At 43.9% G+C, this 27,741-nt stretch overlaps 1 protein-coding gene across 1 annotated transcript; it reads right to left on the bottom strand.

Moving 5' to 3' along the window:
* Nucleotides 1-8,895: 8,895 nt before the first annotated feature.
* Nucleotides 8,896-25,566, bottom strand: stk40 (serine/threonine kinase 40). Its single transcript, XM_079164357.1, has 11 exons — nt 25,442-25,566; nt 21,932-22,056; nt 21,454-21,539; nt 20,668-20,811; nt 19,333-19,557; nt 18,863-18,915; nt 14,954-15,069; nt 13,375-13,519; nt 13,006-13,125; nt 12,705-12,789; nt 8,896-12,475 (listed from the first exon to the last, which is right to left on the bottom strand). The coding sequence occupies exons 2-11, from the start codon at nt 22,047-22,049 to the stop codon at nt 12,257-12,259; spliced, it is 1,311 nt and encodes a 436-aa protein (XP_079020483.1). The 5' UTR covers nt 22,050-22,056; nt 25,442-25,566; the 3' UTR covers nt 8,896-12,256.
* Between the last annotated feature and the right edge of the window lie 2,175 nt (nt 25,567-27,741).

The raw sequence follows: 27,741 nt of genomic DNA, 5'->3' as shown, positions 1-27,741 counted from the left end.
TGTAGTAACGGTCCAAACTTGTTTCTTCTCCATGGGTGCCTGGCACCACTTGGGAAATCTTGGTTGGGTTTTAGTAAGTGGCACTCCACCCATGCCTCATTGGGGTTGAAAACACAACCACAAGAATTACACCCTATGTGAATGTTTGTCACCCAGTGTCTACTCTAAGAACCGCTGTGCACCCACTTCACCCTCGCTGAGCAAGAATAGACCTGAGGAGTCATTCAAGCAATGCCCTGGGAAGCCTGTAATGACTACCTCCGGCTCTATTTGGCTTCCTGTGGGAAGAGTGAAGGCTCAGAGAGAAACCGAAACACTGTGTAAAAAAAACAGTACTGGTGTAGGTTGGTTTTTGTTCTTGAATGATTCCACTTGTTGTGTTTTTCTCATTCAACAAAGCCAAATAATGTGTGGTGAGGTTGTTAAAAAGGTTAACATACAGTAGTTTGTAATCCTGAAACATCTGCAAATCAAGCTACACATACCAAACAAAGGAAATGAGTATGGCCTAAATCAAAGATTGACACGCTTGAAGCTTGAGTTAAAAGACTGTACAACATATTATCTTGATATCCTTTCAGTTACTGTATGCCGTTATGCTGTAGAGATTTGTGGTTCTTAACTCCAAGACCATACCTTCCTATTCAAATCTGAACAGGTTACAAATACTGTATACAGTTTAATTCATGTATGAATTAATACACATTTGATGCACCAGTGAGCATCTACAGCACCAGGATGGTGTACGTTGATTTACTCAAAATAAACTGCCTTCATTGTTGTTTTTATCCTGAATCATGCTGACAATAACACAATATAGAATATTGTCATCTTTATACTTTAAATACAGCAACCTGATCAGATTCAGAAGCACTGTAGGCCACATATGTTGACACAGACAAGGAATTTGAACTGGGTTTGCAATTTAGTTAAAGCCACTGAATGTAGTTTTTTAAGGGGAATGGGCTAAAACAAAAAAAATCACCTGTTAACTTTTCTGAACAGAGGCCACTGTGGTCCCAAGTGGTGTTTACAGGGTAATGGCACATTTTAATATGCAACCTGTCTGGATGACCTGCTGAAAGTAATGCTATAGTGGTGTTTATGAATTCAGCTTTTCATTTATGGCAGCAACAAACTTTCAAAAGTCACAGTGTCACTTTAAGGTGGATGTAGAGAAAGGTCATGCAATATGATGTAATCCAAATGAGTTTATCGCATAAATGAAATCATAAACTCCTTCTTACTACAAACACTACCCTAAGTTGAAGAGACGTGCGCTCGCTCTCTCTGTCACTTAACTTCTTCCTGTTCTTTGATGTGTGTCTCAGAGATTAGACCGAGCTCTGAAGTTTGACTCTTTGATAGGAGAAGATATTTACAGCACACAGAGAGAAAAAGACTCCACCGCCCACACCAAAGCTTGCTTTTTGTAGAGGCAGTGAGAGGAAATCCAAGGGCTGTTTGCCACCAACAGATACAGGATGAAGGAGTGAGAGGCACTCAAGAGGAAGAGGAGGAGGATGCGAGAGTCAGAATTTAATCAACATTTTGGTAATCTAGTGTCTTTACTGGCATAATGACGAGCATAAAGCCCTGTGGTTTCTCAGCACGGTGCTGGTGGGCTTTATTTTCCTCCACATTCTTATATGCCAAGTAAAATCACTTGATTTCGGTAAATGATTCAGCTTTTAAACGCCCACGCGTCTGATGCTGAGACTCATTGTCTCCTCAACATGTTCAGCTGACTAAAAGTTGTGGTGTCAAAGTAGAAAGAGCTTTTTTTAAAAGGTGCTGAAAACAGAGAAAACAATTGACATTTTACAAACTATTTTTTGGACATATTCTATTTCAGGAAAGTTCTATAGAGATGTGTAGAGAAGGTCCTGACATTCATAATTACATTTCAAAACTCATTCTATGCAGATAGTGCATGAGCAAAAACAAAAGGATAATTATTTGTTACAAAGCAGGCAGAGCTTAAAAAAGATAATAATTATGGATATATCTGGACTAAATGTTTAGAGCCAAACTAGCGGCTGTGAGGCGGTAGGTACAGCGGTGCTTTAAGCTGAATAATGTTTACCATGCTCGCCATCTTAGTTTAGCATGTTAGCACATTTGCTAATTAGCATTTAACACACAGTACAGCTTTGGAAAGCGGAGTTTATCTTCGCAGGCAGTTGGCCTTAAACCCAAATTGTAGTCATTTCTAAATGGACTTGCATTTGTAAAGTGCATTTCTAGTCTTCAGAACACTCACAGTGTTTTACCCTCATGCCAGCATTCACCCACACACATTCACCCACCGATGGCCACCATGCAAGGCGCTGCCTGCACGTCACAATCCTAAACTAAATCACATTTATACTCCGATGGCACTGCCGTCAGGAGCAAATTTGGGGTTCAGTGTTTTGCCCAATGACATTTTGACAACTGGGGGAGCCGGGGATCAAACCGTCGATATTTCATCCGGCACCGGCCCGTTGACTAGTGGGCAGAAATCTTGACCTGCTGTTGGCGGCAGATAAAAAAAGTCCAGTTCACTAAAGTTTCATCCCGGGGGAAACATTAATATCTGTACCAAATGTCATGGCAATCCATCTAAAACATTGTGGAGATATTTCTGACTAAACCAAAGTGGTGGGCCAGCTGACAGGCCGGCAGAGATTGCCGTTGCTAGAGCCTTGCTAAAAGTTTACATTAGATGCAAGAGGATCTGGATGAATCCAAACGAGGCGGTGAATTTTATGTGTAACTGTAAATTCATCCAGTCAAATGGAACCTTTATATTCCCAATATAGTCATCACTCTCACACTTCTCTGCACTGCAGCTGCCATCAGGAAAGTACAGTATCTGAGTTAATAACGTGTCTCTACTGTTTATGTCTCTATGTCAGAGGGAGAGTGTGGAATGAGTCCAAGCATCATTAGAGACAGAGAGGTTCAGACAGACAGCTACGTTTTCCTGAGTTTTTCCACAGCATACATTAACAGTTTTCTCTCCACTGACTGTGCTGAGAGGGGACAGCTGCAATGTCGTAATCACCCTCGATGGACAGCGGCTCCTTTCCCAAACTAACACTCCCCAAACCCACAACGTTGGGGATTGGATTGGATGTAAGTGTATTTGGGATTGTACACATTAACTTTCAGTATTTTTCATTGGGAGGGCAGTAAAAGGAACAAAGACATCAGACTGTAGGACAGTTAAATGTTCCTTCACAAAAGTGTCTCAGGGGCCACGACCTGATTCTGTCATTTGGAATTTGGAGAAAACCAAACAGCCTCTTCATTCAGTTCCCACTTTATTTTACATTGATTGAGTCTTGCTTTTTTAATAACAAAGAATATATCAAATCATCAGTCTAGTTCAGAGGAGTGTCCCATTTCACATAATGGTGTCCCAAAGCAAGTTTTGCAATCAAATCCTTATAGATCAGAAACCGAACCACATGTAATTCTACAAACACCGGTTTCTGTTAGTAAAACCAGGAGGGCATTAAAGACAAATGTGCTTTTCTTAGTGATACATTAAATTGCCATTTTTTTGCATTTTAAGTAAGTAAGACTTGACTTATGTAATCTCAAAAAGACAACTTTCCCTTTCCCGCCAAGGTTCTTATAAGTGCACTTTCCAATATTCGATGCCAGTTGCGTCTCTGTGTCAGGGATCATTAATGCATGGTGCCACACATAGAGGCTCCATTCAGATATTAAGGTTTAAACTGATAGACACGATTAAACAAGCTCCACCAATTCAACATTTATTACATTTCACTTGTTGTGGAGAGACTGTAGTTTATTTTTACATCAAGAGGAGGGTTCAAAGAAAACAAAGTAAAACATAAAGGTTCAGCCTGTGGCGGTTCTCCAGATTTCAGCTAACCGGCTCCCAACCACATAATACAGAAATACTTGGAAACAAATATCACAAGTACCTTCTCAATGAAAAACACATTCTTGTTAATAATAATGAAATGTGTGCAAGGATTTGTTGATGGAAATAAACTGTTAAAAAAAGACCACAAAGACCACAGGCTTCAATTAAATTGTTTAGGCAAGTATAAACTCTGGCACTGACGGCACTAAGGTCTGCCTTGATGCAGGTAACTCAGTGGAAGACATAATCACTCCAACTAGGTTTCGCAACGCTCCAAATCACCCTTAATCAGAAAAGTTAAGACAGCAAAGAAGTCTCAAAACGGCTCAAGATGGAGGACTTCTGGGTGAAAATAAATCTGCTGAAATTATGTCTGCATTGAGTCAAGGAAGGATCAGAAAAGCCCCGACCGTGCACTCCCTGACCTCTCTTAAGCCCTAAAAAAAGATTGGCCGATAGGGGAAATGCACCAAGCTGCTCTCAATTCTTAATTAGGAGCAGGGAACAGGTGACCTGAATAACCCTCCAATCAACTAAGGAGAATTGTGACATTCCGCTAAACAAATTAGGAGAAAGGTTCGGTCCCTATCACACCTCATGACCTGAACAGATATCCATGTCATGTTATTGATTCATGTTTTTTGAGTAATATTCCCAGTAAGTTTTAGGATACATTAAACACATGAACTTTCTTACTTATCAGATGCTGATCAATTGTCACATCTGTGTGTCCTGATCATGTTTTGGGTTATTGCACCGGATGTTGTTGATTAATTAATTCAACGGCTTTTTATTGCTGCTGCATGCCGAAGAAAGTTTGGCCTTTTTTATTGCAGATGGAAGAAAAATTCAAATTACACTAACTCCATCCACAAACTTCTGCCTGTTAAACATCATTCCAGTACGAACACTGTCGGCCGCGCATTTAAAAAACACACACATGCCTCCTTGTTCACCTTGTGGCGGGCTGTTCTCATGGTGTCGACAGGGGAGACAAGGCCTCCCATTGACAGGGTCACCCTCCTCCCTGTAGGACCAGATGTTCAGAGTTAGCGGGCAGTTTGAAAATGACACACTCATTCTTGCGCCATTGTGGATTTCCTGACACACGAGTTGAGGAGGTGCAGAAAGATAGAGGGAGAAGAAGGAGTTCAGTCAGATGTAAGTTTGCTGCATGTGTCGGGGAAGAGGAAAAATACTCCAGAGATAGTAAAAGGACTTTTGAAAAGACAAAAAGTCTGTGAGCAAACTTCCTCAGCTGGTCGGGGATCTTCATAGCGTCTTCCTCTTGAGATTTATGCAAGCTATTTCTCAACAGCGAATAAAGCCATGGTGTAGGCAAAGTATGCAAATGCTGGACGGAGCATCCCAACCCTTCTGCATCACATCAAATGCAAACACACTGGAGAAATTGCAGAATGCATGAATGTCCCAGGATGTCATCCCAAAAGAGACACGAAACAGAGGTGTTTCAGTCCCTCACAGAAACAGCACAAGGTCACAAGGAGACACAGAGCAGCTGTAAACAATCTTCTGCTGCTCGCTGACGGGTCTCAGATGAATACGAGTAAGAGGGGTTGTGCCCTGGGTCCACATGAGGCTTTATTAATAACACCTTCTGGTGGGAGTCATACCCACAATATATATTAGACTGTTGATGGGGAAAAAAAGGAAAACCATGTTTAGTCTGTACTCAGGGAAAAGAACAATACAGTAATAAAAGTGTGATTCTTGGGAAATGCGTTTATTTGCTTTCCTTTCCCAGAGTTAGATGGGAAGATTGATATCACTCTGAGGGTTTTTAAATAGTGTATTCAAGTTACGATGTTCTCCACACATAAAGGAACACTTCATCCTTCAGTTTATCGCCAAAAATTGAGCAGCATGACACTTTCATTTGATATTGCTTAGATCATAATTATGAGCAGCCACGTCGGGAAAACGGCTCACGTCTGCTCACGTGGTACTTCTAAGTCTTACAAGCTGGAGGCGAAATGGCGGCAAATTTGGAAAAAAATCAAATCAGGTAGTTTGACATTTTGGGAAATGCGCTTCTTTGCTTTCATGTCTGAAAGTATGAGTTAGATGAGAAGATTGATAATACTCTCTACTCTCAAGCTACCGCGAGCGGGTGGTTATCTTCTACAAAGACACAGGAACGGGGGAAACTGCTGGCCTGGCTCTGTCCAAAGGCGACACCTAGCAGCACCTCCAGCTGCCGGCTAATTTAAGCTACTGATGACGTGATTACACTATTGTGGGGGAATCCATTGTGGAATAATGCATGAACGCAGCAGACTGGAAGCAGCTAAGCTAACTCAGCTAATTGTCTCCTGATTCCAGTTCTGTACTCTGTACACACACAAATAACAATGATCTTCTTAGCTAACTCTCGGAAAGAAAACTAAGTAAGTAATTAAATTAATTGAAACTTTGCAATTGAAGTTTAAGTTATTATTGAAGTCTATAAAAAAAGATATTCACTCAAACATTTGGCACAATCTTTCAGTTCTTTTATGTAAAAAGAGCTATGTGCTGAGAGAAATAACCACTTCATCACAATAAAACAATTATTATCTGTATTAGATTTGGACAGTTCTCTGGTCGCGTTGCTGTAGGGCACACCATGTGTAAAGTGCCACAACAAAGTCTTTGCTGCCGCTGGCACCAGATGTAGAGCCACATCTGAAGTCACACTGTCGGTCACTGAATTAGACTGTGCTCTTTAATGTGGGAGGACGAGTGGTTTTGTTACCTCGTTTAAGTTGATTTAAATGCAGATATCATGTTAGGAGAACTTCACGTGATATAAGGAACAAGAGCGTTGATTTCAAAGTCACAGTATTAAGTTTAAGAGAACACGGCAGCATGTGACTGTAATCAACTGAACTGCAAAGTTAATGAAAACAAGGATAAAACAAGGATATCTGGACACTTCAGTAGATTTATACGTTTGTGGTCACTAATTGCGTTTGTCATTTTCAGATCTTCTGTTTAATCATCTGTTTTAACAACACTCAAATATGGGTAACTAGACTGAAAACAGTGTCTTTAAATGAGGAAAGAAAGACCTTGAGCAGATGTTTTCCTTCCTTGTTGCACATGACCGTGCTCCGTTTCGAGACCTTGTGGCCACGACAGCTCGCCAACAAAAATGAACTTAGTTTAGCATGTCTGTGAGTGCAAATCATAATGCTGCTAATCTCATCTCCTCTTTTCCTTTTTGAGTCTTTGAAGTGGCAGAATACTGAAGCAATTCCATCTGTTTACACCTCAAATAGGATCTACTATACTGGAAATTAGTTTTATAGATTCTTTTTTTTTTCTCCAAGTTGTATTGTAGTAAAGTACAGTCCGAAGAAGAATAAGAAGATACAAAACTAGCTGGTCTACGCCTCAAAGGGTTTAATATCAGCTTTCTTGCTGTTGAGGAGTCAGTGGTGGAAATTAACTAAGTACATTTACTCAATTACGCAGCTGAGATAACCTTGTATCCGTTACTCAATGCAGTGAATAGTCGCGTGTTTTTTTGTTTTGCTCAAATACAAAAGAAGTTGGGTTTTGTGCGTTTGCTGGAATGTCTTGACAGGGGGCCATAAAGCCTCGGCCTGCTGGACACAGTTGGAGACTCATTCACACACTCTGACAGACATAAACACGGAGTGATAATTACTAACCGAGCAGATGCAGCTGTGCACTGCAATCAATTACTTCAAGTACATTTTCAACATGTTATATACACTGCTACCAGTAAAGTACACAAACACACAAAGCTGACAATACGGTTACATACACACACATCTGGATTCCTGTTTATCCTTTGTCATCCATGTCCAGCTGGATAAAGCCAGCTATTTTCTAGTGAAGCCGAACACGTAATGCTCTCCAAGGTAATTATTAAGCAAAAGCATCGCAGATGTCTGACGTAGCCTTTAATGAACAATCGTTTGTTTGAGACACATGACTCCAGGATGGACCTCCTGAGGGCCAGCTGGTTGTAGTTTAAGGCGACAAAGCATCTGTGCAACTTTGACCCTTGAGAGTTTTTCGCCCTTGACATGTTGGGAGAGGGGTGTAATGCTCTAGAGGAGAGACCCACTTGAGACAATCTCTGTTGTGAGGATCTCAGAAGGGTGGGAAACCTTACTCAGAACTCAGTTATTCTCTTGTCTTGAATCAGCACATCATTTTTGCCTTTAGTACCTACTAAATGAATAAAACATGTATATCCAAGGTCTCATCTCCTAATGTGTCTTTCGATGCCGCAGTGTTTGTAGGTTTAAGATTAAATTCCCTTCGGTGGGAGACACTTTTCTTGCTCTAAAAACTTTTTGGAGTCAGAGTAGCCATGCATCAGTGGGCTATAAAAGAAGTGCTGCATAGTCGCTTAACATGAAACATTTGCACTAGCCATTATGACAGATTTAATCCAATACGTCTGTCAGGCCTGCGTATGATGAGATATCCATGTGTATTCTTTGGCATGTATGACAGGATTTATAATTGAATTAATAACCTGCTCAAGAGTGTGTGCGTGTGTGCGCATTCAAAGGCCTGAGTTGAGGCGGGGGAATTGGCAGAGCAGCCCGCAGGGTCCCGCAGCGCTGTCAAGAGTCAGGTTTCCTGTTCGAGCACCTCTACCTCAGTTTCGGTCCAAAACCCGACTCACCGCAAAACCGAGGTGGTATAGACGCACAGAGACTCAATTATTCTCTATTCTGTTCATGCTTCACACAAGTCTCCCCCTCAGAGGCCTGAGACAACAATCATGTAAAAGCACATATAGATTGCTGGCACTGCGCAACATTTTCTGTGGATTTTATTTCCCACATATGGTAAGTGAAATATGTGGAAGCCAGCGAAGAATAACGTCGAGTATAACTTCCTCATGCCAACGTTAATTATCCTGGTCCCACTGCCGGCTTTGGTTTCATTTTTTAAGAAAGTGCTCCATCTTCTGGAAGTAAAAGGAAGTGTCACAACACACAGATGAATGTTTCCATATCAAAGTTTATTGCTGACATGCATGTAGAATTCTGATGAAGTAGAAAAATATGTTTTTTATACAAACGTGTTTTTCATCTGTACAATTACGCAGTTTTCCGTATCTAGATGCCCATGTCCGACCAAGCAGCTTACAACACATATCCCATTGGGTTTAAACCACACCACGTTTCTTATCTTACAACTACTATCCTAAGTTTCCAGTTGAAAACAGTCAGCAATACATCAGTTACGTACTGCAGACATAGGACTTTAGAAGCAGAGTGAAAATCATCATAAAAACTGAAATTTGGAAAATTAATAACATTTTACTTCTTCAATTCAGGAGTTTATCTACTTTGCTTTGTAGTTTCCCCCGAAGGACACCAAAAGAGTAAACTATCTGCACATTTTCAATCAGTTGCTCCGGCACACCTTGCAAGTTTAAAATCATGCAACAGTCACGTGTTTTACACAGAGTTGAACCTCACACTATGTCCATGCTTTTCAGTCCACGTTGCAGTCTACCAATACAACTCCCGTCAAAACAAAAACATTGAACGTGGTACGATCCACTAGCTAGAAAGTGAAACACTTTTTTTGATTAGGGGCGGGGGACAAAATAACATCTACATCAAGGGTCCGTTGAACCTTTAGTTACTAATCTGTAGTTGGGCATCGTGGAAGATTGCGTACAAACACTTTCCACAGACAGATCAGCATTCAGCGACGGCTACGGTGTTCATGAAACACCCGTTTTCTGATGAACAACCTAAACTACTACAATACTGCTGTACACCCATGGAATTCACATTGAGGTGGGAGAGAGCCGACAGCTCTCTTTACATGTAATTTTAGCTTCTGGGTGTGGTGGTTGATGGCCAACGTGGCCCATAATGCACGTCAATCGGCATGTGTTGAAACAGAGTTGGTGTCTCACTGGGTGGAACTACATACAATATGACTGGCGCATTCATGATGGTACATATTTACATACTGACCAGAGAGTGCAGCCTCATGTGGGGATGTTTGAGGGAAATGATGGGGGGAAAAAAACCCACAAACACCCTCCTATAAATCAAGATAACGTGAGAGTATCATTTCTTTTTTCTGTAAAAATATAACTATGCAAAGTCAGTCTTGTTATTAGTGTAGCTTAAGTTGACCACAGACTTAAAAAATGGCAAGAAAAAAAAGATTGAGGAATAAAAAAAAAAAAAGGGAAACACAAAAATTAGATGCTACTCTTTCATGAATGTGGCTGAAAATGATCAAAATGAGAACCACTGTTGGAGTTAACAACACTTCTTAAAGCTGAGAGAGCAAAGAGGCTTTAGGGCCCCGTCACACTGGCATAAGTTGCACCGAGTATTCGGGGATGGGGTGGTCTACACAAGAGAATAAATAAATCAACATGAAATTACAAGGAAAAAGAATAAGTAAAGACATTTGAAAATATTTCAGAGCCTATGTTCATGCAATCAGTTATAAATAGGAAGAAGTCTAGATAGCCTAAAGCAGGTACCAATACGCAGAGGCAAGTTGCAATGTACAGATGCCTAACAGTCACTGGTTAGTAGCTTTGCCACGGTTTGAAGAAACCCCTTGGATAAAAGACAAGAATGCATCAATAGCCAAGAAGCCCCAAGAACTAAACTTAAAATCTGAGTCTGTATTTTCACTTCTCTATGAAATATTACAGTATCAATCACCGGCCACCACCTAGTCCCTCTGTATAGAGAGCCCACATGGTGGGATAATACAAGCATGTACAAGTTGAGCTGGAGAGAAGGCTTGAGAAATGGCAATAGAATGCGACAGGTTTCTATCTTAAAAGAGAGCATTCGTGGCAAAATCGGTAAAACATTCAGTCAAGCCCCGTCTCAGCAAAGCCTGCTCTGGTTTTCACAGTGTCTGCCACCGAGGCAGGCCAGGTAACAGAACACGATGATTGGAGGTTAGCTTAAAGGGTCTGTGGCTGTCAGAGGTGAACAGCTGCACAGCTCCACAGACTCAAAGCATAGAGTGACAGTTCACATTCATACTGAAAAAGAAAAGAAAAAAACAAAAAACGCTCGTCTCATTATCTTTCTTGATAAAGAGAAACTGGGAAGTTGGAATACCTGGAAGCCATTTGATTCTGAATGAGGCTGTGGGTACCAGTTTCCTTGGCTAAGAGTTAGTTTAAGACATGATTTTTGGCAATAGAAACATGACAGTGCTTAGATCTCCACTATAATGGCACTGAGGAAGCGTTACCATCAATATGCCTTGGCAGGGAGGATCCAACAGCGTTTCCCATTCAGTTATTGGCATCGTGACTTCCAGGTACCTCACACTAGCTGCCTAGATGCTAAAATAGATGTCCACAGGGATGAGCAAAAGCAGGAGACCATGCATTCTGCAAATATCAAAAGGATGCATGTACACATTCTTTGATATTCATTATCTTCAATCCAAAAAGGTAGGGAGGAAATGCTACTTATTAAGGTAAATATGATAAAAAGCTTATTCAGATTTTTTTTTTGAAACCACTGAAAAAAGGTTTCAAAGCATCATCACTCTGACAGAAAACATTAATGCTTTATGTCACGGGTGGCATCAAGACTCCATTGTTACAATCCCTTGTCTCAGAACAGTGAGCATGGTTTACCAACAGACAAGAGAGACAGAGAGGTAGATTGATTTGAAGTCAGAGTTACAGACGGGACCAGTCTCGATCATTTCCGGTACAGTAAACAATAGAGAGGAAGAGGAACGAGTGGAGGAGGAGGGTGGAATGGAGGTATAGAGAAGTGACATCTGTGATCAGGCGATCTGACTTGAGGCAATACCATTAATCACTAGGAAGAGGGGGGGTTGCTACATGATTCTGGCCCTGTGTTGCTCAGGGGATCCAGAGTTGACGGAGGGATGGGGGAGTGTTACAGTAGGGAGATCTCAAAGGAGGAGGAGGAATATGGGTTTAACGTCTCTCCAACACTGCAGGCGGAGCCTTGCGTTAGCTCCACGTGGGACGGTGCCGTCGGGTTGGTTGCACAGTGAGATCTGCCTGTGGGTGACCTGAGGGCAAAAGGAACCTTTGGTTCAGATCTTCCTCCTGGCCATTCCATGTTTCGCTGGAGGCTTCAGATTCGAGGAGTGAAGTTTGAAATGGGCGGTTTGTTCTGGCGCCCCAACTCACACCTGCTCCACCTAGCTTGCGCAAAGCCCCACCTACGAACGGGGGCTGCCTGTTCCCTGGTCCGGGCTGGGCCTCCTGTATGCAAGTTCAGTTTTGGGGGCTTAGCCTCCTCAGTCCTCTCTGGACTCCACAGGTCTCTGTACTCCCTGGGGAGGTCAGGGGGGGCGGGGGGAGGGGGGCTGCCATGGGTGGTTTGGGGGGGGGGACTACTTCCGGAGGAAACGTTGTGCCAGGATGGCAGCATCCAGCGGGCTGACAGGCTGTGCGTCGTGGCCCAGGCGCCTTACAGGTGGGATGCTGCCAAACTGGCGCTTGGTGAGAAAGCTCTTGGCCTCGTGGATAGTGTTCTTCTCTTCAGCCAGCAGCAGCTGCTGGCGCATGTAGTTCTCAAACTCGTACTGTGAAGACTCTTCTATCACCTTGGCCTGAGGGAAGAAAATGTAGTCTGTTCACTGTGCTGCAACAGCGGAGCTGACTGAAATAAAACATGTTCTCCAAGTTTATCAAGAAGGAAATGTAGATATGAAAACTATAGAAATACATAATTGCATGCAAGTAGTGCTCTTTCTTGAGTAGCTGTATTTTAGCTGCTCTGGATGTATCCAACAGGCTCCATATTCACATCTGTCATGTCATGTTTTTCCAATAATTTACCTCCTGCAGAAGTTCTGGGTGATTGACCTGATCGTCAATATCCGGCACCACCTGCAGAGGGCCACTCAACGATGAAACAGACTGCCTGTTAGGAAAACACACCAAAGATGAAGATTAACACCAGTCATCTTGTCATTCTGAAACGTGCTGACAAAATAAAATCATAAATGTGAAGCCAGTGGATATCTTCACAAACGTTTTACACAAAGTCATTACAATCATTTCTTCAACAATTAATCATGACTTGACGATCAACACGTTTGTTGAAATCTTTCAAACATCCAGCAGGGGGAGCAATTACCATGAGGCAATGATGCCACTGAGAGACTCCAGCACCTCTCCTGCAGTCAGCCTCTGCTGAGGGTCCAACACCAGCAGCTTTCGGATCAGGCACACCGTGTTCTCCGACACACGGCCGTCCCTGTGAGGAGGTGGAGGAGGACAGAAAGGGAAGTTTATTAAAATGTGACTGTTGGTCACAAAGCCACTATTGGAAGAGCATACTGTCATGTCTTCAGGTCCAAACTGAACATGAAAACGTGGCACATTCTCAGCAAATGTTCTGCACATAACATCTTAAATCACGGATGAAGTATGCAAAACTATTTGGTAAAAACATACATGTATATAAACCTCTAACAAACATCACGTGGACCGGACAAATACTCACTCTGGGATGGAGTACTCGGCAGCCTTGATCTTGCGGAAGAGCTCTTGAGGTATGCTGTCGTAAAAGGGGAACTGGCCGTACAGCATGGTGAACAGGACCACGCCAAGAGCCCACATGTCACTGGGTTTACCGCGGTACGGCCGACCTGGAGACAGGAAGGACAGGGGATCTGGATCAGTGTCTGACATCAACAGATGGCATTTGATATGGTGACAGCAAAGTGCTTTGCTAAACTAAAAAAAACAAACCGATTCAAATCAACATTTTTTTGGACTGTGTGACTCAGGGGTGATCAACCCTTTCAGTTCAATTCCTGTCATGTCACCTGGTCTAATGATTAACGACATGAGTAAAACAAACAGCAGCTACGACTCCATATATATACATTTCATAGAAATGTCCAGCCCACCGCTGACTTTTGAAATGGGAGGTAGGAACTGTTTTTATCATCAACGCGGAACGTTGAAACCAGCCATGGACCGGCGGTGAATGAACTGGAGCCGTTGAAGGTGGAGCATCATGGCTGTGCATGACCATAGGCAGTGTTGTTAGCGCCTGGCAGGCGGTAGCAACAGCAGCAGGCAATTATGTTAAAGCTTGTGACACACACACACACATACACACAGGCAGGGGGAGGGGGATGGGAGGGGAAGGGAAGGGGGTAGATGGGAGTAGTTTCCCTCCAGTGAGTCATCAGTGCGTGAGTCACTGAAGCTCTGTTTAATTGTGTGCCTGTCACGTTATGCTGATATACAGGCCCAGGTTTCATCTAGTTTCTGAGGTTGTTTGAAATACATTCTTCTCAATCTTGTGCAGGGCTATGTTCTGGATATGGCATTGGGGTCTACTGTGGAAGTGCCTGAGGCCTAAGCATCAACCCGATTGGTGCGTGGCGCTCAGGTCTGCACGTTCACTGTGACAAATGAGCATTGTGAAGCGAAACAATAAAATGGATTTCTGCTTTTCAAAAGACAAAGAAGATGTTTCACACAAAGGGGAAAGTAGCTTCCTCTGCAGATGCACACCATGAGAAAATGCAACATCACCATGATTACACAAACAAAAGGCAAAAAAAAAAAAAAGCTGTTTCTAGCTACATCCGAGATTGCAACATAAACCCTTTCTTGTTGCCCAATAACCAGAAAATCAAACACAAGACAGTCTGCTTAACGTTACACAACGCTTGTTAAAAAGAATCCCTTCTGGACCCGGATCCACAAGGGTCACTCTTCTAACCAGAACCAGGTCTGGCATTTTGTATACATATATAATGTACATTAGACACTTGTTTTTCACTTGCAGTTAATACGCTTCACAACTCTATTTCACATCTTAAAGTGGACGCGGCAAATCAGGGGCAAGTGAGGAAGGTTCACACACACACACACACACACACACACACACACCTGCTGCTGCAAAAACAGGTGCGACTGTCAGGTTTTTGAAATTGACAAAAAACTGGGTGATGCTGACTGGGTTTTCAACACTGTTGTTACGGTGTGAAAGGCCCCATGTACGATGCATAAACCGTCCTATAAAAAGAACACGCGTGCAACACACTTGTTTTTTTTCCACTCACCACTTAATACATCAGGGCTGATGTAGGCCGGACTTCCTCTCTGGTCTTTCAGCAGGTCGTCCTCGCTCACCAGGTGCTTTCCCAGGCAGAAGTTGGTGATGGTGATTCGGTGAGTCCTGTGAGCACACACGCACACAAAACGCCTGATTAATAACCTTTATTAGTTCTGATTTGTAATCAAATAATGACTGGAATATTCCCAATGCTGACACACACACACACACACACACACACACACACACACACACACACACACACACACACACACACACACACACACACACACACACACACACACACACACACACACACACACACACACACACACACACACACACACACACACACCTCTTTAACTTGATCAAACCATGGAAAAACACCGTTACTCATCACAACGAATGTAAGTTTAGAATGCGGGACACTGCACTCATGGCTCAAAGCGTGAAGTGAACACGGGCTGACAGAGATGAGAAGAACTTGCAAGCATGCCTTGTTGTTTTAATAATCTCATGGTTCACCGGGCCTTAAAAATACATCAGTACCTCATGACTGCCAAATGCAAATCAGTGTGCACACGCGGTCTACAAGAAGAACGTCTCCCATCTTCCTGGGTTATCATTGCAGTTAAGATACAAGTTGTCTTTAGGAATTAAAACACAAGATTCTTTATATCAGATTCTGACCAGCATCATAAACTGACAGACGGTCTCTCCATGTCCACACAATTGAAAGTGTTTTCAATTCAGTAGTTCCTTAAATCTGTTTTACTATCCCTCTTAGCAGCTGTTATATTCTCCATTTTTCTGCATGTTTATCTCCAGGTCTTGATCTTTAGTGGTTTCAATACAAATTGCCTCCACGCGGCTCTCGGCCATGGATGTTTAAAGTGAACTGAATACAGTGTTGAAGGTGGTGCCAATCATTCCTTTGAAAAAGAGCTTTTTTTTGGCTTCATGCACCACTGAGCAACGTTCAAAGTATACAATTCCGATTAAATTACCCGGATCTTCCGGCAAAATTCCGCATCTATGGGCCCATAGAGCAAGTTCACTACTATTTTTTCATTAAAGTTTAATACATGTTGGTCTACATCAGGCCTGAGACATAAAGATAAAAGCCATGCCAGACACACAGTCTGAGAAGACCCGGGGATGTAACAAGCGATGTTTGATTAATTTGGTTTCTGTGGAAACAACGTGGCACTAGACGATCTTTCTCTGAGTCATTAAGGTCAACTGAGTTTGCTTGTGGTGGAGTGAACCCAACAGTATTAAAGACGAGCGACTATGGACGGTTCCATATCACCGTGTTCTTTCAGCAGAGAAAGAGAAAATAAAAAGCTACACTTTGATAAACATATGAGTCAACTTGTGGCTTGGGATAATTGTTCTGATGACTAAGGCCTGCATGGTGATGGGTTGCCAAACGAGTATATGAAGCTCACGAAGATTTCAAATATGTACAGATACGCGCAACTTCAAGTGCACCCACACGATCACTCCCATGGTGAACACGTACACACACGAAAACACACTCGAAAGCAAATTAGTGCAGACAAAAAGCAGCCGGGGTCTAGAGCCCGGGTCCTCTCTCGATCACGCTCCTCACCCACATCCGCTTTCTAAAAAGCCTGAGGTCAACAGCTTCCCCTATTCTCTCCTACTTTCACACCCTGCTCCATCTCTCTCACACACACACACACACACACACACACACACACACACACACACACACACACACACACACACACACACACACACACACACACACACACCTCCTATTACGGCATCTGGAGCCAATTCCTGTCAAACACTCTATTTGCAACCAAATGCTCCAATCTCAATTTCCCCTTAGAACATTTGGTTCAAATAATTTCCAGCTACTTATATGATCCGACCCTTGAGCAGCCTTTGTGATCCAAATCTCTAGAACCATACAGTGGCCTTGTGATCTGCACAGGGATGGGCCAGAACAGAGTGCAGCGCTTCAAGTACCCTCGGCATAAAAGCTTCCTTCATAAAAGGAGTCTGTTCTTTTGTCCGTCTGCATCACGACCCGAGCTTCTATTCTTGCACCGGAGATTGGGTAAATGAAATTGCATGTTTGCCTCGTGAGGCAAGGGTCCCCGAGGACCGAAGAGAGACCACACCATCTCTGCATCCTGTTCATGTGATCCCGGGTAAGTCGGGAAACCAGAAACCTAAACAGCCCCCGTGATTTATCCTCCCTAGCCGCAACATTTTGCTGAAAATACAACAGCTGACGAGAAAGGAGGTCAAAGGCAGGGCAACTTCTACACATCATTTGGTCAGAACAGTGATTTGGAGGGTTATAGAACCTAAACTTTACACAAGCAATTCATTTAATCACATTTTTTTTTTTTAAAGATGGTGTTATTGAATTATGGCTACACCGTGCTGCGGTGCGTCTCCATCTATGGAAGTCAACACAGCTCTGACATACAACAACCCTGCAGATTCATTTATGACATCCTGCTTTCATAACAGCTGGCTCTGCAAGAGGAAATCACATCATTCATGCAGAAACTGCTGAGCTTGTCGGTGGCATCGGTGCATTTCCCGGAGTGACGACAGGCAGCAGGGGAGGACGGGGGATTTTTAGGAGCGGTCTGCGTCTATAATTGGCCCACGTCCTTCCCATACGGAGAGCACACACACACACACATCCAGGGTGGAGTGACAAGAGGAAACATGCAAGCAAAGCAAAGTATGATGCATAAAGCAGGCGGGAAAGGGGATATGACGAAGATACAATAAAAGCAGGAAAGGGATTGGGGTGTAAAAGAAAAATAGAAGAGTAGAGGGTAAATAAATGATGACTGTGTCCACGTGTGTGTACGTATATGTGTGTACGTGTGAGTCAGCTCGGAGCTATGGGGCCTTTGGCAGGACTCTCCTTTGTCTTCAGCTGGGACGGAGTGTTCCGTTCGTCGGCTCCTCTCCCCACCACCCCTCTCCCCTGGACAAAACACTCCTGTTTCATCACCACCACCACTATTACTACTACTACTGGTGGAGGAGGAGGAAGACACAACAGGCTCTGACCGGAGATGTGTCATGTGGTAAAAAGATAAGCCAGGAACGTGACGTCTCAATGCACGCACTCATACTGACAGATAATGTATGAGAAGTGACTAAGTACAGTGTGAGGCAACTCCATGACTGCGCTCACTGGTGCGTGATGCGAGCATGCTCTATGTTTGGATGCAAAAGGTATGTGCAGCAAGCGGAGGAGCGGAGAGAGAAATGTTAAAAAGTCGGCTTTGTGGGACGGTCAGAGTCTTCATGAAAGTGCGTGCAGACCTCTGCTGTTTGGATGCAACATCCACAGGTTCAATGCAAAAATCTAGCTCAATCATCTAAACTTGCACAAATGCACAAAGTACCAGATAGCAGTAGTCACACTGTGAAAGTGGCGGTTACCCCTGAATACAAACGTCTCTCTTAACAGTTTTCCCATTCTGCAGGGCCTATCTGAACTGAGGTGCACTCGCTGTCCCGTGAGCTGTACAACACAGCTCGCTCTTCCACTGGGAACAAAGCAGTGGCTTATTCTTTGCTCTGTTTTGCACCAGAGTCCGGTTCACCCTCCGCTTCCAACAATCCAACCACGGAGAGTAAATCAACAGCCTTTGCTCGACACAGACACGAGAGCAAGGCTTTGGGTTCCTACCACTGATCTCCGTCTTAGTCTGAGAATGTGACCCCTGCTTGGATTTGAAGCCAAACGTACACTGGAGACAGGCTGCTGGGGGCCACTCACACACACGTGAGCTGAGAAAGAAGGACTTACTGGCAGGCTAATGTAACTGACCTGGTATAATGGGAGAGGTTAGTGGCCAGCTAACTGATTGGACAAGTTCGAATGACGGGATGAGTTTCATCTTACCGTTTGTTCAGCACCATGTTTCCCAGCTTGAGGTCTCTGTGTACAATGTTTTTCTGCACGGAGGAAAGAAAGACAAGAGAGGGAAAATCAGTTTGCTTAGATTGTGCTTCGTGAATCATTGGTATCAAAACAATCCGTTCGTTTTTGAGAGTGACACATGAATATGGGAGATGAGTAATCAGAAGGTAAAATGTGAACTTAGCCAACAATAACAAAGAGATGATGTCATTTTCTGGCACGCGCGCCAGTTTCACTACGGCGAGTATAAATTAACTTTAAGCCTCACCCACTTGCCCGGGGCAAGTAAAACTCCATGTTGGGCTAGTCAATTTGGCAACTCACTTGCTGTATCTCACAACTTGTTGGGTGAAATAGAGGACGAAGTCTTTGTTAAATAACCAAAAACATTAACGAGCCCTGCAAGTGCATCTTTTCTTGGAGTAGTTGAACAAATTCTATGGTAGACTCACCTTATGAAGGGCGTCCACCACACGCACCACATCGTAGAAAATAATAATGGCTTCGCGCTCGCTTAGTCTCTTCTCCTTTATAACGTAATGCTGGAGGTTTATTAGATCTGCCGTCTTGTCGCTGAAGTCATGAGCACACAGGCAGTCCAGCACCAGACAGATCCGCTTCTTCATCTTGCGCACCTTGTTGGACTCCATGTCCTCCACTATTTCGTAGGCTCGATCCTGGAGGGGGAGAACAACAAAGAAGCGTGAGCAGCACATCTTCAGGAAGGGGCTCACTTCGTAAGTGAACAGAGTTGTTGATGCATTTTAGAGGCACTTTCCAACAGTGTCCAATCAATAAAAGGTTGAGGCATTCATGAATGCATCAAACGGAATGGATTCCTGTACGATGCCAGCTGTTCGAGTTGATTCATTCAGCTTAGAAGGACATAGATTCACGCAGGGTAGAGGACATCAATCACCAGCCTGCATGTAGCCAATGAATAACACACGTCCACCCCGACGCATCGGTTGGTGGAGGATGAATAACAGAGCGCATTCCTCGAATTCCAACTCCAGCCCCAAATAGCAGAGTCACCACTTCTTATTGATCGCTGTATCAGGTTGTCAATTGTAGTCAGCACCTCTGAAAATGTGTACAGTATTAACTGGTTCTCTCACAGCGGAGATGCACTATAATAACCAATATCGATATCGCAGGCCTAAATGAATCAGAGCGCATGGCTCAATGCTGCTATTCTGAGAACACAGGCAGAGTGGAACCGGCAGATGAGAAAGAGAGACAAAGACGAAAAACAGAGAGAGAGGGAGAGAGAGAGAGAGAGAGAGAGAGGGGAAGAGAGATGACATTGAAGAGGCAGATGGAACAATAACAAAGTTAAAGGAGGAGGCAGACGGGAATACAGGTGAGGGGGGGGGGTCATCATGAATGGATGGGACTGTGGATAGAGAATGGCTACAGATAAATATGGCTTTCAAATGGTGCTCCTACTTCTCCCTTGAAACAACGCTGATAAGGAAAACACAAGCAGCTGGCCGGACTAATGACAAGCTCACCGCTGCCATTACGGGGCTGATAAGAGCACGGCGTTACTTACACGGTGACGCCACATTCTGAACTCAATACAAAGTTGCAGACACGTCTCCATGGTGATGTTGGTGTATTTAGCATTTGCAATTATACAGGAAATGCGCCCACACAGTGCTGAGTAATACACCATAAACTAAAAGACATCTGTCCGTGATATTAATTATTTGACTTATGATGTACTATGCACCCGTCAACAGAAATGCAACCTAATTGCCGAATGTGTGCAGGTGTCGGTGTACCTGAAAGAGGCCGTGGTGGTGGACCACGCCGTCCTGGTTGTGCAGCAGAGAGAGGAGGGAGTACTCTGTGTGCAGCAGCATCTTCCCCTGCCTCTCCTCCTGAGTCTCCCCTGCAGAGTCCACTCGCTCCTCCAGCGTAAGGATCTGCCGTAAACACACGGGAGGACAGAGTAAACATTAGGTCACAAGACAAGAGCTCATGCCGGATCAGATGGCAGAACCAGAGCGTTAACCATTTAGTACGAAGCTGATCTTCAGACACTACAGCGGTTAAATAACTGAAGGCATGACAGGAAGATACATCTGCTTAGCATTTAACAGGAAGATACAATCCGTGCAGTGGAGATGGTATGAGAGGTTTGCAGCTTTAAAACAGTGGCTCATAGGTAAAGCCAACAAGCTGTGCAGCAGACAGGGAGGCTCTGTAGTCCCGGGTATGAGGGGAGGGTCACGCACTGACTCACTACATGGTCGTGGGGGTTAAAAGTCGACATTCCAGGTGGGGCGCTACCTTCCTCCCTTCCATACCCCCTCCCCTCCCCTCTATAGCCTCCTCCTGTGTGTAACAGACATTGGATAGCCCCAATAAACAGATCGGCCCAGCTGAGATTTTGTTCTTTGCACCAGACGGAAACAGGGGGCCATAAAATGAACACCAACGAAGGAGGGTCAAAGGTTCAGAGGTCTACAGGGACATCGTAGCTTTGTTTCGAATTACATTTTTATTGAAGCATGTGCTTAACTCGCCGAGTTTGTGAGAAAGAGAAACCCCTAAGAACGACTTACTTTGAGCTGATAGAAGTCATCGGTGCCGTCCTTTCTGGCCAGACATTGCACTATGCTGGGCACGGGTGAGTTGCCCAGGCGAGGCCCTGCAGGGATAAGAAAAGAAACAGCTGCATGACCAAAAGGGCAGGCTACAGGCCGGAGTGTGTGCTCCCACTGCAACTCATTAAAGGCCGCATGTGCACGTCCCCATTAACACCCCTAGTGTAATGTTTTCTTTGGCACTCTGCTTTTCAAATAGTGTAGTAGAAAACAGAGAAGTTTGAGAGAAAGGCAGAGACGCACTTTCCCAGAGGGAGGAAATAACCTTGCTCCAACACAGACTGGGACCTTTCTGGCCGATGTTGTGGGGGGGGGGGGGGGGGGGGGGGGATCAGCGAAATTCTTCACATTCTTGTCTTAGGCGTGCGTATACACAGGGACACCCCACGACTCGGGGGCTCGTGCAAAGAAGAAAAATAAATAGTTGCTTCCTTACCAAGGATGAAGGGCCCGGCTCTCTTGGCGTTACTGCCGGATATACCGGGACATTGAAGCTTGCTGGCCCTGCCTGATGTCTCTCCAGCCCCCCTCTCCGACGAGCGCCGCTTGGACATACTGGAGCTGCACAGGGGAATAAATCTGATTAGTGCACGGTATAAAGATAGTCAAGTTAAACGGTAAGAGCATCCACGTGACCGCATGGACAAAACTCTGAACCGATGACGAAATAAACAGCGGCAGCAATCTGTAACCAAGCAATGGCTTTATAAAACGGTCTGTTTAGAAAGAAAGACTATACCCAGAGCTGCAGCAGTAGTACTACTACAGAATGCACTTATTAGTGAATAGAGGAGAAAGGAGGTAAACCTCAGGGCAGCTCCTCCCAGCCTATTTTAAATATCCCTTCCACACATTTACCGACACCTCGGTGTGAATGTGAGGCCATTACGGCTCCATTCAGAATGATGGCTGCTGGCGTCAAGGGCGACACCTCATATTCAATCTCCCCAACAGGCAAAGCGAATGTGCCACAATCTGCAATTTAAATGCTAAACGCTGACATGTAACGGCATTACACTGGCACACATTTTTTATTTGAGTCTCAGCACTGAAACACATATCCTTCTCCAGCATTTCCTGCTAAGGTGGACATGGGTTCAGAAAAAAAAATCCCTTCCGCTCTTAATCTGCGCGTTTTATCTCAAAATCTGTACAGCCGGCTTATCTGGCATACCGTCATCTGAAAGGACATGCGTGTTCGAACAAGGCCGAAACAAAAAAAAGAAAAAGCCAAGCCCTTACACCATGATAAGGAAATAGATTCACATGCCAGAGGGACCGGTGACACAGTGTGACACATCATCATTACACAAACTACTTCAACTGCCACAGCAGATCTACCTCCCAGAACTCAGAGAGCAAAGAGGTATGCTTTGTTTACTGACTGGAGTTCCTATGTGAAATGAAACCCCATCTGTTTCCCGTAACAGGGAAGTAGTGCCTTGGACCGAGAGGAATGATTCACCCCGCTGTCGTCCTCACTTTCCACTGGACAGAAACGCTTTACTGGCCAGGTGATGACACCAATGATTGCAAGACGAATGTACCACCAAGCCTCTGACATGCGCCACATCAACTGAAAAAAAGAATCACCTCATAGAAGTTACGTCCGCAAGACAGGCAACACAAAGTGATATCTGAAGGAAAAATGTCACTTAGTGATAGCAGTGGTGTGCATATTTTAGCCAACTTAACAAGAGAGGTGATTCACACTAATAACATCCAAAATATCTTCTAAGTGCAAACCAGACATTGAGTGGAGAGCTGACAAAGCCCAAAACTACTTCAGGATATGAAACCAGTCTTGCAAATGGAACAAACTCAGAGAAATGTAATATTCTTAATGAATTAAGGCCCTCTTCCTGTTTCAAAACTAAAATCGTGCACCACTCGCCAGTTGGCGTTTTTGGGCAGCGAGGAGGCCGGACAGTTGGCAGTCAGTATGGGCTGGTATGAATTCTCACTTCCATGAGGCTTTTTGTGATCCCAGACAGCAGACAGTGTCATCGTCATGTCTCTCGCCCATCTGTCTCCATCTCCACTAGTCATCACCCACTGAGTCTGATGAGCTGAGGTTTTCTGACGGCATTTATGGCACAACACAAGCCAGGGTGACACCGTTCACCCTGCCAATAGTAAGAGAGCATCTCACTCCAGAGCATGCGAGGCGAAGCAATGGATAATCAACTACCGCATTTCACGAGGTTGGCAGAATTGGAAATGTACCGCTCCCATTGCTGCCAGATTAATATTAAATTGTTGGTCGAGTGCTAGAATGGCTGATAGATTGAGTAAAATAAGCAGACAGAGCCTAAACTAGAAAAACATACGAATCCATGCACCTGAAAACACACTAATCAGACTCTACGTATGCACAACACACTGCAAATGGTCCCACGGCCATTTATCTACCTACCAAACACCAGCTGTATTGCTGTGGAGCCAACCCCTGACACATCTAAAAAGCAAAAGGTCAATGCAACCAACTCATGCACACTGACCTAAATGACATCAGCGCAATGACAGCACACAGCTATCCTTTTCCGACACTGCTGTGCCTCTCTGCACAGCCAGTGATCTGGCAAGCAAGGCTGCCTCTGCCTCTGACTGTACCAGAGGGAGGACAAGAACAGATACAGCCTCTGAATCATATCACACAAAAAAAAAAAAAAAAAGGAGGAGAAGAGACACGCTGCCGGTGCCCACGAGAAATGTGGGCTCCTTAAATAGTATCTGAACAAAACAACCACGTAGGTGTCTCAGGATCCACCCACCCAGACTCCGGGACACTTGTCTGGCTCTATAAGAACAGCTTGATTGCAAAAAAAAAAAACCCAAGATAGTATCAGGATGGACAAAAGACAGCATAAGGACACTACAGCAGGTGGTAAATATGCAAGTCCATAACCAAATCTGGAGCGATCATGAAGCCAGAGCGCTAGTATGATCCGAAATCAATGAATCCACAAATAGATCAAACAGGACAAAGAAGTAAGGCAACCCGGAGGTGACACAGGCTTCAATCCTGCTGCTTTGAATGAAACGTCAATCATTCATGTCAGCTCTTACACGCATCCACCGCTATCAAGCCTTTAACCCTGACTACAGTTGTTGACTACAGTATTGCAATAACAGCGTCCTTGAACGCACAACACGTCTGCGTGTACACGAGGTCACATTACAAATGGCAAGACGGAATATAATTACAAATGCACACACACACACACACACGCAGACTGTCACGCGTTGATTGGTGCCATTTTGCGACCACAAGGTCTGGACACCGTTCAGTTCTGGAGAACACGAAACGAGTAAAAACGCTGACGTTATGCCTCACAACTTGTGCAAAAACCACTCCACACGCAGCCAATAACTCCTGTAACCAGGTGCTAACGTGCTTTTGCCCGCAACATTTAACGTTACTATTTGACCACCTGGAGACTGTTTAAAGCCACGCAAACTAAACCCGCATTTACACGGTGTGCGATGGTGTCACCGGGTAAGGCAACGTCTGGCACGAAGTGGTCATTTACGCGAACACAAAACGTACATATTAACAATGTATATGCAGCTTTGTTGTCGTACTAAGTCTGCACATACCGACTTAGTACGACAACAAAGCTGGCTGAATTATTCGGCTAAAGACGCTGCCCGAGCTCCAGGCACACCGGCCGGCCACACAAAGGGGCACACAACACACCAAGGAGTTGTGCTTTCGTAGCAAACTACACAGTGTTAGCTAGGCTTGCGGCTACTTGCGCACGTAACGTTATTCGTATGTTGCCACCGGTGTTACTATCACGATTGCAGGCGAGCGAGGTTAGCTAAAGCCAAGCCTGGAGGCAACACAGCAGCCGGGAGGCCATTTAAACACAGTAAGGTAACATTACAGCTGGCTAGCTCTGCCAGAAAGCTAGATAGCAATGCATTTTACCACCTCGCTTACCTCGAGCCGAAACCGCCGGGTAAAGTCTGCGTTGTCCGCTTACAACATGGATGTTTCGTGGGGTAAACGCTGCGGTGGATACGCGGAGCTTCTCGCTGAAACAGGCGAGACCACAAGCGGGTTGGTTTCGGGGTTGTTTAGCCTCTGTTACTGAAATGAGCAATTAAGGAAAAGCCTCTTGCTCTCCGCTGATCGCATCTTTCCACAGCGACAGCACCACCTGACAACGGAAATGACGCACACACTTATTTGATTGACAGCTGCGATCGACCAATACAAACACCTGTCTGTTTTTTTTTTTCTTTCTCTCTCTCTCCTGGACTATGGTTGCGCACCGATGATGACATTTTTTGCATAATACAAGTTGCAAAACCGAAGACATTACATCATAGTTGTTTTTACGGGAAAAGTTTAGACCATTAAAATAAAGTTTGTTGCACTATGAAGCAACACCACTTTCATAAATTACCGTAGTTATTTATCCTGTCATGCAAATAAATTCCAAGCACACATATTATTGTAGCGGTGAATTATTTGTCAGACAGAACATAACTTCTAACAGCTAAGCATTTAGATGATTTATAAATACAATCTGCAACAAAAAAACAACAACACAGGTTTTAATAATCATCCGACCGGAGAAGGACGTCAGAAAAAAAATGGAGCATTTAAAAAAAGTGTAGCCCTTATATTCTAATATAATGAGCAATATAACATGAAATGTAATTAATCTTCAGTCCTACCTAAATCACATAACACAGTCTTTTTTTTCTCACGTGAAACAGCATTGTCTCTTCTCTTGTAATGTACATGGATGTAACTGTGCATAAAGAGGTCTTTGACTGTTGGTTAACATGTTTGCTTCAGGCTCTCCACTGACACATATTGCACTTAATTCACTTTAACCATATGACTCAGTGAACGTTTAATTAGTAAGTTACTCATAGAATGTCTGTGTTATGCTATCTTTGTGTAGAACTTGCAATGAAACAGGATGTCATTGGTAATACCCACCAATTCAGCTCACGAAAAGGAAAATGTCGTGCTCATTTACTCAGCAAACATTTGAATGACAGTGACATTTAGTAAAGCCCACCCATGTTCCCTATTTAGACTCCACTGTTAACCTTGAATTCCACCCACAGCTACCAGTTTCATACCGGTGGGCAGGTGTAACAGAGAGGGCAACTTAAATGGCAAAAGGCTTATTTGAGTTGCACTCGTCTTCCTGCATTGACTCAGCAGAGCACAGGCCCCCGGCCACATGAAACACTTGTCAGCCTGTGGCTTTACAGTGTCCTGCCCACAGTCTCTAAAGAGGAAACTGAATCATAACTCGAATGCAAGGTTTGTGAGAGAAACACATTTTAGCGTCTCTTTTGGTGTGTTTATAGAAATTAAATCTGCTGTACTTTAAAGACTTTGTTGTTTTTAAATTAATTTTTTCACAAACAGTGCAAGTCTTCCCTTTCTAGTTCTATTTAAACTTTGTACATCTCTTTAAAATGAGTGACATTCATTATCTTAGAAATCACATTTATGTTTTTTATGAACATGCCAATAAAATAGAATGATCTTGATTATGAAATACATATAAGCAATCTTGCAAATCTTGTCTTGGTGACATGTTTTCTAGTGAGCTTGGTTGACTCCGGTGAACAGTGTTGCCGGGATGACTGGCATGGGCTCTGGTTTCTGTTTGTTTTTCGCAGGTAGGTTGTATCCTCAGGGCACGCAGTGTTTCTTGTCTCTCCTTTGCCAAGATTATTCAGAAGACCTCACCAGAATCCTCCTCCCTCGGATCACATCAGAGAAATGTCTCAGCATGTCTTGCCTGCATGGTATGCACCACACTCGAGTGTGTGTGTGTGTGTGTGTACGAGTGTGGTTTACTGGGGGAGTGCAGACTGTCTCACTTTGACCCATCTGCAGGCAGACTGCACACAAATATATTGCGTATAGTTGTTGCTTCAGCAATTCTCATTGTGCTTGAGTCTAATTGGGGATTACAAGCATATTGCTTTTAATGTTCTGGTTTGGTGGTAGATATAGCTGAATATAATCAATCACACATTTCTTGTTTTACATTTCAGTGAACCCTACACTCATACGCAAGTGAATTATTGGAAGAAAAAAAAAACTAGTGCTTTTTTTTTTTTTTTACTACATGTCTGCATACTAAAATGCAACGTAGTGTGTGGTAGTCACTTTGGACAGACCACACACACACAGTACACGATTTATTATTATTATTACAAAGGTCAGACAGCTCCCCCTATTGTTAGAGCTGTTAAACTGCA

Source organism: Pholis gunnellus, assembly GCF_910591455.1.
Source record: "Pholis gunnellus genome assembly, chromosome: 8".
Taxonomy (NCBI): Eukaryota; Metazoa; Chordata; class Actinopteri; order Perciformes; family Pholidae; genus Pholis; species Pholis gunnellus.
Note: the sequence above shows the minus strand (reverse complement) of the source record. Positions and strands in the feature narration are given on the sequence as shown.